A 15354-nucleotide genomic window follows, 5' to 3' on the forward strand; every position below is an offset into this window, starting at 1 on the left:
TATTTTAAATATAGAATCGCTTTACGCCGGCGGATTTTAAATTAAGGATTATTTTAGGAGGTATTATTGCGATGGGTTTAATTAATTACTAGTGTTGTGATTACTTTGCACGTTGAAATGGCTTTAAATTGATGTAGAAATTATTGTAAAATAATGAATTTTAACGAAGTTGTACAATACAGAAGTGCGGTGTGTGTGTGTGTGTGTGCGCGCACACACACCTCTTACCAAGACTGCACAGGCGATTGAGTGTGGGAATGGACATTCGGTAGTGGCCGATATGTACATACCACGTTCATCTCTCGACGACCATGTTTTTGTAGCATTACAGATTCTCGTGAAACCTGGCCACTTGGGTATGTATTGCAAACATCGGGTCGATGTCCATAACTTGTCGGCTAGGGATGATCTTTCTGTTTTGATATGGTGGGGGGTTAATCAAGGATGGAAGAAACCAGGTAGCGAACCCGACACTACTGTGTACACACTACCTTTCTCGTGCCTCCTGTCCCAACTTAAATACAACAATTTGCCCCGCATTCGGTAACGACCTGAACCCGCCCGAGACGCAGCCAGATCGTACTCGCAAATAGGAAGAAGTTTAGAGATGAGTGGAAGAGGGCGGGGTCATCATTCCTTCCGCCGCTATCTAAAGCAAGCCACTATCTCGGACCAGCAAAAAGCAATCACAAAGCAAGAGCTGTGCTTGTCACGGGTGGCCATTTCGCAGTCGTCTGATAACTAAGCACTAGTACTTACCTACTTAGGTTTCCTCATAGGTAGCCACAGTTCACCAGGCCGAGGAGCTTCAGTTGGCTGTCTCCCGCGAAACCAGGCAGCGCGTTCTATCTATCACCAGGACGGCACAGTTTCTCGGAGAGCACACGGCGACACCGCAACAAAGAAGCTTTCGACATCCAAGTCTTGATCCAGGAACAGCAAGAAAAGAAAGAAAAAAAAGTGCAACAATTGCCCGATATTGGACCCGTCCGCTCGGACGCGGCAACAAACAGTGTTCGGTCATCCGGGAATTGTCCGACATCGACATCACTAGTCTAGGCTGCCGCTTTTTCTAGCTCCGTTCCATCTTACGGGATCTGGGCGGTGCATGCAACTAGATCTGGATTACACTACTCCCCACAGCCATACCTTGATGATACAGATGGATGGACTTTTGTCCCTGGCTCATTGACAAATCCTTGCCCTGACCGCCGCCTGCCCGTTATCCCCGGAGCACTTCTTGACCATCACAGGAGACTGCACCAACCCAACAGAAACCTTCTTTGTTGTATTTGTGAGTCGCGGGCGGCTTAGCTGACCTGCCGCTGGCTTTAGCTTTGCTCCTCCTCCCATTCTTTAAACTCACCCACCCCCTTACCCCCGCTTCAACGACGCTTGCTGAGGCTTTAATCACTCCCTTACACATATTCTGATATCCTCCTCGTATTTTGAATTCATCGTCAATCACATTGCTTCACCAGCTGGTACAGTTCGCCGAGGTCTGGACAAGATCATGGATCGACCTTCATCACCATCATACCGCGAACGTCGAGGACCGCATATCTATGTTCATCTGGAGGTTGGCATCTCGTGGACTTCAAAGAAACAACACAAGCACCATGAAGTGACATATGGATCAAGAGGATCAAAGGCAGCGCGCGAGAAAGAGCAATGTCCGGGTCCCAAGCTTCCCCGTCAAATGTCCGCCCCTGATCCCACCTACCTAGCCGCCGTCCATGATTTCGAGCAAAGGCAATCGAGGACCCGAGAAAGCCGGAAAGCTGCTCGTCCACTTTCACAGATCGACCCTATTGCTTCGATACCGGGCACTTGTCTTGGCCCCCATCACCAAATGCAGGAGTACTATCAAGTACCCGGATATTATGGTCCAGCTCAACCATCAACGCCACCCCGGCAGCAGCAACGACGGTCCCGGTCCGGGTCGAGACCTGTTGGTGAGAGGGGTCAATCGGCACCACCACCTACCGGTGATAACCCCTGGGGTGTAGGATTGGCGGGGGAAGAAGCGGCGGGACCATCGAATTCAATATCAGAGCTGTCCCCACGTCCTCCGTCGGATGTTTGGAAAGCCCTGCCAGCGGCCCCAAATCGGTTTCGTCTCGGAGAGGCCGGTATGCCATGGTCTTCACCAACGGTTTTTGAAACAGGGGCGGGTTCACAGAGTGATGATGTCTCCGACCACCCATCGGGCCATCACCGTCAGCACAGCATACCTAGTTTCCATCCGGATAATGAAGCGTCCATCTACGAAGCTAGCCCTGTCACAGGCATCTCTGTTTTCTCGCCTGGACCAAGCAAATTACAAGATTGCGAAGATCCCGAGCCGGGCAGTGTACGACATCTAGAGGAATTATCAGCAGCAATGGTGACGGTGGACAACGGCTTTGAAAACCAGTGGTGGAATCAAGGGCAACGTCGAAGCATGATCTTACCAGCTCCAACCGAAGAACCGCCATCCCTCGACAAAAGGATCTCCGCAAGATCACTCGGCTGGGCGGTAGCGAACAGCAACAATACGCCATTGCGGGAGGAGATACCCAGTACGATACCCAGCATCGCTGCATGCGAGATTGTTTCGCCTCTTTCCGAGTACTCGACACTAGCCTTCAATTCACCACAGTCTCACCATTCGCTTCACCGTTCGATGTCGACAAGGTCGGAGGAGTTATGGTTGACTACCAGGGATTTGTGTGGATGATATTTGGTGTTCCTACGTGTCTTGCTGAAGGGCCCGTTGACGACCAGAGCAATGCAGGAACATAGCCTTTTTACGGAGTAAATGCTTAGGACACACTCAAGTAATCCAAATGGAGATATGCTTGGGCCTTGGAGCATGTGTAGTGGGGGAAAAAATATGACTGTAATCACAGATGGGTATTCATGGTTAGGCGTTTTGGCATACCTTTTTCTTGCTGTCCCTTACACCTTTATTGGTATTTTCTTTCCGGACACCTTTTCACACGGTCGTCAACGCAAGGGACCGTGTAAAGCCGAAGCTGTACTGGGAAATAGTAGCTAGATCCGGAAGAGTGCAATATCATGTTCTTTTCTGCGCTCAATCAAGAAAAAATGATGCGTTCTTCTCCTTCATCTTGCTCGTCTTCTGCCTTTCTTTCTTTTCCTTTTCTTCAAGTTTTTTCCCTAAATTTCTTTTATCATCACCTCAATATATTCTTATCCATCACATCTCATACTCGCAAGAGGGAGGGGAGAAGGTCCCGGGTTTGTTCGTTGTTACCATGTCATTTCACTGCCACCCCCCTCTCCCGATCCACATTTTAGTCTGCATGAAGCCTAAATATCGACGCCCAACACAGAAAGAAAATCAAGAAAAGAAAGAAGGGGATGGCAGCACATCTTAGGAAACATAACAACTGTCATGTCATCCTGAGCCTATCATTGACTGTTTTTCTCCGAGGGCAGCTTGACTGTCATGAATTGAGGTATGGTTCTTTGGGAGGAAACCAAGCCAAGCTGCGGCGCACACGGCCTTCCATGGTGGGCCATCGGGCGTTTGGTAGCCAGCATGATGTTCATTGTTTCATAACTTGTACTACGCAACAATGGGTGAAAGGAGCCGGACCTGGGCCGAATGGCGTATCAAAGGGTAGAGAATTGTGCTGCCTAACCCCATTCGCCTCCACCAGTCCAGTCAAGTGTTCATTGGTGTCCAGCGGTGGTGCTCCCGATTTTTTTTTGAGACACAGGCGAAAGGCCTAACTTGAAGCTGCACCTCCTCGCCGTCGGGTAGCTTGATAGGTATGTCTTGCATTGAAAGGCAATAAAGATGCGAGAGACTAGTATCAGTACAAATAGTATCTCTGATGTCCTCGTCTGAAAATTCGTGTCTCCCCTGCGTAGATAGGCACGTGGACTGCCGTGCCGGCAGGGCTGAGGAGAACATACTGATGTCAACAGTAGTTTCCTTCAGTCACAGTCACAGTCGGCAGGATGATTTAAATTGACTTTTGGGAGATGGCAAGGTCAAGAAATGGAAAATGTCGTCGAGTAGGAGGAAAGGAGGCATGAATGTTGAACATGGACAACTCCAGGCTTCCGCATTCTCAAAACATCCATCTGATCCCTCCCTGCAGTAGTCAATCAATCCCCACTTTCTTCTGTCAAATGTCCACACGAATGGATTCCCTTCGGGCGCTAGCGAAGATCGTGGAGACAGGAACTACGGTACATAGGTAGGTAATAAATGTACCTTTTTCTTGCGTTTCATCTGCCTCCTTCCACCACGGTTTCTGGCCGTTATCTTTTTTTTTTTTTTTTTTCGCTCGCTTCGCACTTTCACAAAGATCTGGTGGTGACTTTGTTCCGTTTCATTCATCATGTGTGTGTACTTACACCCAAATCTACGGTCCGTCTTTCAGAAGCCGTGGAACAGGAAATAGTCGTTTGGAAAATGCGCTCCAACAAAAATTCACCAACTCATTTTCATCAACTAGCTATGCTTACCTATCCTACAGCCAAAACTTCTCTCACACCACCCCCTACCTCCTCCTCTACTCCTTATAAGTCAACCCACCACCAAAGCTAATTTGACTGTTCTTTCCTCCGTTCGTGACCTTCCCTTCAGTAACGCCCGTCTCGAACGCACATCTACCTAGATCTCTCTTGGTCTCTCCGGCCTTGAGCGCCGCGGCGGGGGAGATGTCAAAGTCAAAGATATCCATTGGCAGACCGAGCGTTGTGCAGGCATTGGGCACATCCACGATGCCGGCCACGTGGCCCTGGATGGGCGCGCACGAGAGCAGCAGGTAGATCTGGTAATCGGAGTAGCCAAAGCGGCGGAGGTACTCGATGCAGCGCAGGACGGTTTGGCGGTAGGCGACTGTTACGTCCATGTAATCTGTCGGAAGCATGCGTAGTCAGCACCGAAGTTTGATGACGGTAATGGGTGGGACTGGGATAGTTGAAGGGGGGGAGAGACAAAAACGTACGCTGCTTCCCATGCTCATCAACCGAGAACCCCTCAAAGTAGATATACCTGCCTGGTCCAAAGCTAGGCTCGACCGGACCCGGGATGTAAATGGGGCTCTTGAGCCCCATACCCTCCACCCCGTTCCTGATCACCTTGAAGTTAATAGTGATCACGCCGGCCATCTCAATAGCGCCACAAAACGAAATCTCGCCATCGCCCTGCGAGAAGTGCAAATCACCCACACTGAACTTGGCCCCGGGCACATGGACGGGGAGGTACACCTTGGATCCCCTGCTCAAGTTCTTGATGTCGCAGTTCCCTCCATGCTCCGGCCTTCCGGGGACCGTTCTCGCACCCTCCTTGGCCACTTTTTCAGCAATTTCCTTGTTAGCCGCGCCGGCGTGCGTGTTGATGGGCTGCGGCAGATGAGCCACGTCGCGATCGGCGAGCTTGTTGGCAGCCACCAGCTCGCCCTCACGCTTGTTCCACGTGGCCAACACCTCGGCCGAGGGAGCGCAACCGATGATGCCCGGGTGGATCAAGCCGGCGAACTTGACGCCGGGGATGTGGCGCGAGGTGGCGTAGATGCCCTCAAAGTCCCAGATGGCTTTGGCCGCTGAGGGGTAGATTTCGTCTAGGAAGCCGCCCTGTGCCACTCTCTCAGTCAGCAACAGTTTTACTTCCACCAACACCAAGAGGGGAAGGAAAAAAGAGAGAAAGAGGAACATACCCCATTCGTCTTATCAAAGATACCCGTAAAGCCCCATGGCCGGTCTTGGAACGGCTGCACATCCATGATCTCTACCAGCAACAAGTCGCCCGGCTGGGCGCCCTCGACCTCAAAGGGGCCAGACAAGTAGTGGATCTTGGTCAGATCGACGTTCTTCATGTCGTCTGCCGAATCATTGTTGCCGATTTGTCCGCCTGTCCAGTCGACGCACTCGATCTTCACGGTTTCGCCGTCCTTGATGGAGCCGGCGAACGGGATGTCTGGGTGCCATCTGTTCTGTTTAAGGGTGGGAAGAGGGTAGAACGGTTTTGTCAGTTTTGGAATCTTGACTTGTCTGACAAGGTTTGGATAGAAAGAGACGGAATCACTAACATGAAGTTGAGGCTGTTCGGAGGCGGGCTTGTCAAAGTCGACTTTGCAGACGGTTCGGATCTCGGTTTTGCCCATATTGTCTGTCTGTTTCCTTGTTGTTTCTGACTGAAAAATGGTAGGTACAGTGGAGAGTGACGAGTCAGTATCTGGCATAAAGTGCTCGCAGGGAACCCGATGTTGAAGATGAGATTTAAGGGCAGAATTTTAAGCAGGTAACAAAAGGTAAGCTCATATCTCGTAGAGAGGATGTCGTATTTATATGTACAATCTTATTCCTCTTCTCTAGCATAATCACCTACCCATGTATCATCGTCAATGGCTACAAAGGTCATAGACGATTTCCCTGCTAAACCCCCGCATCTTGTTGGCGATATCGGTGCGGTACTTGGCTTCCAGATATCTCAGCAGTTTCGATAGTTCCTCTTGGAAACGCTGATCAACAGGACTAGTATGCTCGCAATTACCAAATCTTTAAGGGCGATTGGTGTCACCAATATTGTTGGATCGAGCCAAAGGAGAATCCATTGGAGATAAGTAAATGTCGATGACCTTATCATATCCCGAATGACACCCGCGTTGTTCCCGACCTTGAAGAGTGCCCCGCTCGCCCCTCAATCCAAGCCGAGCTACTCCCGTCCTGTCCCGGCACTTACTATGGACGGCAATTTGCGATAAGATAGGGAAGAGGCATCCCGATAGAGACATTTGGACTTTCAAATATTGCGCGAGTCGTAATAGTCTTGGCCTATCTATGGATCCATGAACATGTGAGTGTATGCTTTTTGTCATAGAATCCCTTATATAGGCCTACATGGAATGTGTAGTTTACTCTTGCTTACATCGTTACTTGACGAAATTCAACTACATGCAGTTTCCAGATGACAAGAAGGGACAATAGTCTATGTAATGATACAATTCAAGTTATGCTTGGGCAGGCTGTGATGTATAGGATCTGGAGTCGCTTTTGTAGTTTCATATGCCAACTTACACCAGTGATGTTAGGTGTGGGTCCTGGCAAAGTCGCCAAGATACAAATCAGAGTTCCGTCTTAGGGTTCGGGTCATGGATCGAATACGGAGGCGGTTTGTCATGGATGCTGTCCATGTTTGCCAACGACAAGTTGAGGAACTTCTGCTTGTTCCTCCATTCGAGTTGGCTCTCGGCGAACCCGCTGGACTCTGACGGCGGCGGAGGCGGGTCGGATACCTTGGTGATCAGATAGGCCGCGCTCTGTATCATCGAATTAGCACTACACATGACTAGGCTTGAGGTGGGATAACTCACAGCTTCAGCAACGCCATAAATCAAGACTCCAAGAAGAGGAACACGGAGTAAGATGTAGAATCCAATACCGAACCCAAACAGGAGACCTTCACGGCTGCGGAACCACTTTCTCTTTTGCTCACTAGTGAACCGGATTCTGGCAAAATACGGCTCCAACAGCTCCCTCACAAGACTCCTTGAGGAAAAGTAGCTCTGCAGGAAGATAACGAGGTACCTCCTCGGCAGGAGGATGCCGGTGCCGAAGATGACGGAGGCAGGGCCAAGACCTACTGCCCTGTTGAATGTCCAAAAACTGGCTGCCGGAAGGACGAAGCGGCCAACATAAGGCAGGTATGAGGCCGCAAAGACGGCGAGCGAAATGGCGCCTTTCCTGGCGAACCGGTAAATAAACATGGAGATATTCTCAGCGGTGCTTGTCGAGTTCGTGGTGCCGTCTCTGACCGAGTACTGGCGCAGGTTCGGGTAGTACATGGGTCGGAGCTTGCTAGGATCCTCGTCGTGCTTATGCTTGTTGACATAGGTTGTGTCTACCCATCGGATTGAGTCCATGAATCTATGGAGCAGCTGGTTAACAGACTCTCCTGAGAAGTGGAAGTACGCCATATGGGAACATACAGATCATCCAACGTGGGAGTGACATATCGCATCAAACTCATAAAAAACAGGGGGGCTTGGAGAACATGTTCCTCAACAAAGCCAAGCCCGCCCACCAATTTGTCGTCCCAGGTAGCATTGCGTAGATCGATCCCAAAGGACAGGAACCAGAGTAGGACCCTGATGCCGATGATCTAAGAAAAGAAGTGTCAGAATAAGCAAGCATACGCAAGCTACCCATATGGGCGGGGAGAGAGGAACTCCATACAGGTATGGATATGAGCAAGCGGATGAGAATGCCAGCAGCTACAGCAATGGCGGCCTGTTTGTAGTGTCGTGAGGTGAAGATGCCGGGATTCTGCAGCGCCCGTTGGGCTATGTAGGCGCAAGATGTCAGTACCTAGGTAGGCAATGTGGGCAGACCCGGGAGACAGGCGCACCACGGGATTAAAACATACCACCAACAAGCGTCAGCTGGGCACCTCTGATAATGGCATTGAGGTCGAAGTGGGAGATGTCGAACTTTCGTTTTACTTGTTCGGCTACAACGTCGAAGGACTGCCGCCTTTCGAGCCTGTCGGCGGTGGCCATGGCGATCGATGGACTATCGGGTGTAGATAGATGGATGTGTCCCGTTCGTGTGGACGATGACCGAAGTCGTTTGGAGTATTTAGATCGGATGAAAATGATTGCGACAAACGCCGGGTGGAGGGGAGGACCTGGGACTGCGCGACGGGAAGAGCTGACACCTCGAGCCCCGGTCTTTGCACATGCCAAAATATGATGTCAACAGCCCACCGTGCCCGCTTTGTGGACCGTGCTCGGAGGCTCCGGCGACGTCGCGCTAAGCCAAAAAAAGACGTTATCCGCACGGCATACACTGTTCCCCCTGGCTTTGTTAAGCACAAACAGATGGCTATCTACACTACTTACCTAACAACCGCCGTGGAATCTGGTAGTAATGACTACTATGGTACTCATAAACCTCATCAAGCGCGATAAACGCCAACGATCGGATGACCCGACCGGACGGGACACGAAGCGCATTGCTAGGTACCTACTGTACTGCTTTGACATTATGAACGGATGAGAAACAGCCCGAGAATCGGCTTTTGTCTGTTACTCAGCGGGTCCCTCCAATTATTTAACCCAATTCCCCCTTGCGTTAGCGTCCGGCCTGCCGACCTATGCCCGCTGCGTCTTCCCTACGTGGATACTACTACTAGACTAGTGTCTAGGTGCAAACACTGTCACCGTCCAATTTATCGAAATAATTCTTTCCCACGATTTCCGCCCCTAGAATCTCCTTTGTCAAGACTCCCATCTTGCTCTCTTCAACCAGTTGTTGTTGATGTCGTTGCTTTCCGAAACCTACCTGCAAGCCATTACCACCCAGCGACGACGCTGAGCGCTTCGCGTTGACCCAGCGTAGCACTGTGACGTCGGCTGGCCAGACATCGAGAACTAAATCGTGCCATTTTGTGACAGCCTCAGCGACTCGCTCTGACCGGAAACACCACCCACGCGCCGACGACCAGTACCGTATAATACTGTCCGATTTCCCTCCGACCGCAGCTTCTCCATGTGCTGAGTCTAGCCGTCTTTCCTCTGCGTCACGATGCTCTCCGCGACATCATAAAGCTGCGAACAATGGAGTTCTCGAATCCCTTCGCCGATACGGCTCCGCGCCGCAACTTTACGGCTCCTATAGGCTCTCAGATCCAAAGACCGTCTACATCAGCAGGAGAAACAAGTCATGCCCTAGTCGATACGCTCTACAGTCACCCTTCCGTCAAAATCATATCCTTTACTGCTGGGAACCGGCCCCCGACCCTCGGTCCCACTCCTCCTAATACCCCTACCAGCGTCGAGCCGGGCTCTCTGCCGTGGTCTTCCCATCTGGAGAGGACCATTGCAGTCGGTATGTCCGTAAACTGGAGCGTGTGTGGTTTCGGAAGTCTGACAATATCACATTACAGGACACTTCAGAATATACCGTGCCCCTGGCTCGATAACCTTCCTCAACTGCGGTTCTGCCCTACAACCGATATTTCCAAAAAGCCAGGCTTGGTGTGTTGATGAGGACTCGAGCAAATTCATCCTACAAATTCGGAGGCCCCAGTACTGGCGCATCGAGGTACCTGTTGACGACCCGGAGGATGTACGACGCGCGCAGCTTCTGCGTGAGGTTTTCGACCAAATCCTACAATTCGAAAAGACTGAATGCCCTTTTCAGCGATCCTTTACCGTCGAGCTACCCGAACGTCCGCAGACGCCGGTTATTAAGAAACCGTGGACTCCTGCTAGGAGATCTAGTGAATCCATCATTCCCACCCCGGTCAGCGCGATCACGATACCCGCCCAGATTGCCCGTGTACACCGAGGTCCGCCTAAAGATGACACTATCAGAGTGCGCAAGAGAAGAGCGACTGGTACCACAAGCCAGTCAACCTTACCCACCAGCGATGATCTGTTTAGAATACAGGAGCATAACATCGTTTCGGTACCCGACATTACACTCTCAAGTCAGCCGGAGGAGGAACCACAGCAGCCAGAGTCGTTGTCTTTGCGGAATTTCACAAGGACCCCTCTTATACCAAGCGGCCAGCAAACTAGTCATTCTGTTGCCGCACCCCCGCAGCTAACGTTGGTCACTGCACCGCACTCTACTGAGCCATCCATATATCAACTGGACGGCCATGCGCCAGAAGTACCCGGATCACTGTCTTCGGTAACCTCCCGCGACTCTTTTCACAGTGTACGATCATGCAACTCTCATATTTTTCCCCCTTCCCCACCCTTGTCCAAGCCGACGTCTCCTTCAGGCTCTTCCTGTCTACCTGGAAAGAGAGACGAACCAGCGGAAGACTCATCAACCCTTACGTTAGATAGGGCAAATCGATCTAACATTTCCCAGACATCGGATACCAGCCCGGTAGCAATTGATCGAAGCGCCACCTCCAGCTCGACATTTCACGGCACAGCTCCCTCGTCTACCCATGACATCGACTCTCCATGTAGCCCAACAACAACAGGACTGATATTAGTTACTCCGTCGCCCAACGCATCACCGACTTCCCGTTCCCGATCTCCCTCCGTCAGCAGTCGTCGCTCTCTCATCCGCGGCCGCCCAACAACAAGCAGCAGCATATCCCCAAGTAGGAGAGCGCTTTCACCTCTACCACGCGCTGCAGATTTGTTTGCCCCTCGTCGAAGGGCGCCCTCTACCAGCAAACTCGAAGTGGTGCGCAAGCTACCCATGACGGTCATCAATAAGTCCTTCGAAATCTTGATGGCGCCTCCCACACACTTGATGAGCCTCATGCTCACCGTTGCGGCGCGCATCACCGCTGGACAAAAGAGCGGCGCGGTCTTGGGATCCGGCGAGGGAGGCGAGAGGATACCCGTGCAGTGGGATCTTTCGGACGAGACGGAGGACAACAGCAGTTTCCCCCAACGGAAACCGTCAGCAGCAACAACGCTGTTTTCATCAGTGAGAAGGTGGAGTGTCTCTCATGTGAGTAATGATGACGACCACCTGCCCCCGCATATGCGCGGGCGGGAAAGGGGGATGAGCTTGAAGATGGCGGGGAGCTTCCCGGAGTCGGATGAGGAGGGCGAGCACGACGATGGCGAAGGCGGCAGCACTTCGGATTTCACACATGGTCCTCATGCGCCCACAGCTCGACGAAATGGTGCCCTCAAAGCCGACGATGGGTCGAGGCTCGATGGTGCCTGGATTGGAGTACCAGAAGACGATCCCCAGTTCGATTGGAATCAGAGCATGGGAGTGGATTAAATGGTGTGCTTACGTGGAGGTTCGGCATCTTGCGACTGCTTTGAATATGATGGAGCTATATCTAGCAACCAAACCCCCCTCAGCCCACAACACAAATGTGGAAAGGGTTGTTGTACCTGTACCAGTACTGCTTTGTTCCTATAATTCGGTGTTTTAATGGAGAGGGAAAGGGAGGGGGGCGTTTTCAGGGAACCTGGGTATGCATGGCATAGATAGATACCCTGTTTCGATGTCCCTTTATGGTAATAGGTGGTGGATAACAAGGCTCAGGCGCTCTAAAAGCGGGGAGAGGGGAATCAAAGGTCGAGGCCGAGACCAAGGGAGAGGTAGAGCAGCAGTGTGTTTGGATACCCGGACGTAGGTGAAGCGAAAGGTATCACCGTCTAGGAGCAAAGAGGGAGCAGCCCTGCCATAAGCTGAGGTTAATGGCGTGCTAGTCTGTGACATGCAAGTCATGGAAAACCATACTACTAGCTAGAAAGAAACCAGCGCGATACTGGCACCACTGCATAGTCGAAAAGTATTATATTTCGGTTTAGTTTGCAGCTTTGAAAGGCTGGCACATATGGAACCCCGTATAGAGAATGGACACAGCAACCATCCCAATCTAGCTAGCCACCCACAACGAATGCCTTACCAAGTAGATATAGGGAAGGCAGTAGAATGCATCCCCTTTTGTTTCAAGCCATAGCTGTTCCGTTTTATGCATATCGGGGCTGTCTTGATCGGACTGCACCCTCCTGCTACCTACAAAAGTAATTATCGAAACTACCTTAAGCTGTCCATGTGTTTAACTTTGATTTCTACTTATACAGGACATCACCTTCGAAAATCAACGCTTCCTCTTCCATTATCTCTCCCAGTATCCAGCGTAGGTCGGACTGAACAGCTCGAGCTCCGTCTTCTCCTAGCCCTTTGCTCACTAGGATCCAACGGCCTCAGGCCACTTGTCTTTGCAAACAAGTTTAGGATGTCCGTCAACGACACCACGCCTGTCAAGCGCCCTGACAGTCCAGCACCCGGCAGCGCCGAAGCCGGAACCGAGGTGAATGGTCCCTGTGCTGACGGCGACTGGGGCGTCGACGTTGTGATGGCACCTGGTGGAGGAACGACAACAGCTGCCGATCCAGGGGCAGGACTGCCCGCTCTGCCGGGCGAAGCAACCGGAGGTGATAACGTCGAAAGGGGAGGCAAGTTGGAAGCCTGCAGTAAAGGTGTAGCCGGGGCGCTAGGCGACGGCGAAGCGGACTCGACTACCCACATACGATGAGACTGCGTTGCGACCAGCTTGGCGACCGTGTGAGCTAGGGTAGAATACGGATTGACGTAGAAAACTGGGAAGGAGTCACGGCCATGCTCGACACCACGTTCGGAGAGAATGACGCTGACGAAGTGCATGCATGAAGCCTTGAGCAGGGGCAGACTGTTGGCGTTGGTTAGGAGGCGCACGTCAACGGTGGAGATGTTTCCCACAACGTTGTGGCCGTTATCCACAACCGCGACGGATGTCAGGCCCTCGGAGCTCATGAGAAAGAGAGCATCGGCAAGAGGAGCGTCAGCGCTAGGAGATGTTAGCCAAGCAACTTCATGGCACTGGGCAACTTAGGTACACAAAGCGGAGGTGGCTTACTTGATGGCAATGATTTGCTGCGTCCCGATTTGAAGATCACGCAGTGGGATCGTGTAGAGACGATCAATCAAGGGGAAATTGACGGCCTCGTACCAGAAGAACTCGAGTAGGCGCAACTGGCTCAAAATACCCACCACTTCTGAATCTTTATTAGTGACCAGAACGCGGTGAATGCCACCTCCAAACACTTCAATGGCTTTATCGAGAGTGGAATCGGCTGGGAGCTTCACTAGTTCCTCGTGGCGAAAGATGGGTTGGAGGGTACGTAGCGGGATCTCCTCCTGAGACTGCGCTTTGACCGAAATATCTGTATATAGAGCAACCTGTTCTTCTTCAGGCTTTGCGAGGCCTACCACGGCCAAAAGGTAGGCATTGAGATCGCTGTGGTCAAAGGTAGAAACGGCTTCCTTCGAAGACGAGTCCTGGCGGACAAGAACCACATTGTTCGGACTACTTTGAAACAGGGTCTGGACAGTAAGTAACGATATCAGCAAGGTTCAAACCAACAACGAAGATTGGCACAGAGGTACTGTCGCACCTTGGTGGCCTCTTGGATGCTAGTGTCCAGTTCCGCCCATTTGACTTCATCCGGCTGCAATAACTCGCCAATGGCAATGTCCCGCCAGTCACGGCCGACATAGCGAGGGTTTTGATGGCGGTTTGGCGGTGGGTGGTTCATCAGGTCTTGAATTGCTTGCTGTGTGAAGGAGGGGTGTCTCTGAGTACGTGGCGAGGGGGGCGGATGACGTTGGTTCTCGGCGAAGCTCTGGCGATGCGAATGCGACGAAACATTGCTCGTTGTTTTGGACAAGGGGTTGCCGCCTTGAGAGCTGGAGCGTTCTGGAGGAGACGGGAGCGAGGCGCCGGACAGTGCAGTGTCAGAGACCTGGAAGCCCGGGTTGGCGCTGGCCAACGTGCCAGGAGAGGGCGATTTTGGGATTTCTGATGAGGACTCCATCGAGGTTTCCGAGATGTGGTGGTACTAGTGTTATTGTTGATGTTGTTGTTGCTGGATTTCTCGGGTAATAATGCACGCAACTTGAAGCACTCGCGTCGGACACGGCGATGATGCGGATAAGACCGAAGAAAGAACCAAGAGAGCTTAGGGTAGTTCACTTGGAGATGGTTCACAACAGATCGATGCGCGGAGAGAAGCTACTACTGGTACTGTATCTTTGCCAAAAGTTCAAGGTGACCGCTGCCGTCGTAGTCGGTTCCGCTGTTCGGAAGGTACAAGTATGCTTCGTATGTATGTAGAGGTAGGTGCGTTTCACTTGAGCTTGTCCGCAATCTCGGAGTCGTTGCCGCCGCCGTCTTTGCGCAACCGAGTATGTGGTAGGTAATGGTGGAAGTGTATCTGAAATTCGGAAATATCTGGCAGGAGAGTGTAGTAGTATGGCGGGAATCAAACACTCAGTGATACCTAGGTAGGTAAAGTCGAGATCAAAACGAGAAAGATTCAGATCGGCTTGTTGCGACTGCCAACGAAACTGACGAAGCAAGAAGCATTGACCAGTCGAGAGCAACAGGAACCTATGGAAACGTCCGCCTGATTCTCAAGTCCAGAAACGGGAGAGCAATGACGATGGTCCAGCCGCGGCACGTACCTACCTACCTATCCTGAGCATACCTTAACGTGATGGTGCGGGGTTGCCCCTGTCTAGCCTATGCGCGGGAAGCACTAGCCTCCTCGCATTACTGAATGTCAGGCTACTCTCACACTGAGGCGTGCGAATAGTCTGTAGTGTCCGGCGGTAAGGTCACCTGCAGGGCAGGACAGGGCTGAGGCTGTCACCTGTTGACCGTTGCTGCGCGGCACCCAGAGGCGATCTAGGTAAGTAGAGGTAGGCTGAGGTGCAAACTGAAGGCAGCCTGGCGCAATTCTTGTCGATGAAGGTCCATCCATATCCAGCGGGGCAACTGCCCGGGGTTAGATCAGGCCTATCCACCATTTTCTGTCACCTACATTTCATCTAGGCCATCACCACCGAGTC

At 51.8% G+C, this 15354-nt stretch overlaps 5 protein-coding genes across 5 annotated transcripts; 2 read left to right on the forward strand and 3 right to left on the reverse strand.

Moving 5' to 3' along the window:
- Positions 1–1513: 1513 nt before the first annotated feature.
- B0T23DRAFT_325281 (uncharacterized protein) lies at positions 1514–2800 on the forward strand (the record flags this gene model as incomplete). Its single annotated transcript, XM_062835494.1, has 4 exons — positions 1514–2518; positions 2552–2561; positions 2642–2737; positions 2769–2800. The coding sequence occupies 4 exons, from the start codon at positions 1514–1516 to the stop codon at positions 2798–2800; spliced, it is 1143 nt and encodes a 380-aa protein (XP_062689090.1).
- Positions 2801–4532: 1732 nt separating this feature from the next.
- On the reverse strand, positions 4533–6128 carry B0T23DRAFT_431934 (Acetamidase/Formamidase; the record flags this gene model as incomplete). The annotated part of the gene is made up of 4 exons (XM_062840347.1): positions 4533–4879; positions 4971–5598; positions 5682–5957; positions 6054–6128. 4 exons carry the CDS (start codon positions 6126–6128, stop codon positions 4533–4535), a joined length of 1326 nt encoding a protein of 441 aa, XP_062689091.1.
- An 826-nt stretch (positions 6129–6954) lies between these two features.
- Positions 6955–8731, reverse strand: B0T23DRAFT_227867 (uncharacterized protein). The gene is made up of 5 exons (XM_062833827.1): positions 8390–8731; positions 8200–8306; positions 7953–8125; positions 7338–7890; positions 6955–7283 (listed from the first exon to the last, which is right to left on the reverse strand). The coding sequence occupies exons 1-5, from the start codon at positions 8520–8522 to the stop codon at positions 7089–7091; spliced, it is 1161 nt and encodes a 386-aa protein (XP_062689092.1). The 5' UTR covers positions 8523–8731; the 3' UTR covers positions 6955–7088.
- An 850-nt stretch (positions 8732–9581) lies between these two features.
- Positions 9582–11848, forward strand: B0T23DRAFT_447622 (inheritance of peroxisomes protein 1-domain-containing protein; the record flags this gene model as incomplete). The annotated part of the gene is made up of 2 exons (XM_062841006.1): positions 9582–9852; positions 9911–11848. The coding sequence occupies 2 exons, from the start codon at positions 9582–9584 to the stop codon at positions 11728–11730; spliced, it is 2091 nt and encodes a 696-aa protein (XP_062689093.1). The 3' UTR covers positions 11731–11848.
- A 701-nt stretch (positions 11849–12549) lies between these two features.
- Positions 12550–14318, reverse strand: B0T23DRAFT_325308 (uncharacterized protein; the record flags this gene model as incomplete). The annotated part of the gene is made up of 3 exons (XM_062835499.1): positions 12550–13291; positions 13361–13827; positions 13899–14318. 3 exons carry the CDS (start codon positions 14316–14318, stop codon positions 12550–12552), a joined length of 1629 nt encoding a protein of 542 aa, XP_062689094.1.
- Positions 14319–15354: the final 1036 nt, after the last annotated feature.

Source organism: Neurospora hispaniola (assembly GCF_033458365.1).
Source record: "Neurospora hispaniola strain FGSC 10403 chromosome Unknown B0T23scaffold_8, whole genome shotgun sequence".
In the NCBI taxonomy this organism is placed as follows: Eukaryota; Fungi; Ascomycota; class Sordariomycetes; order Sordariales; family Sordariaceae; genus Neurospora; species Neurospora hispaniola.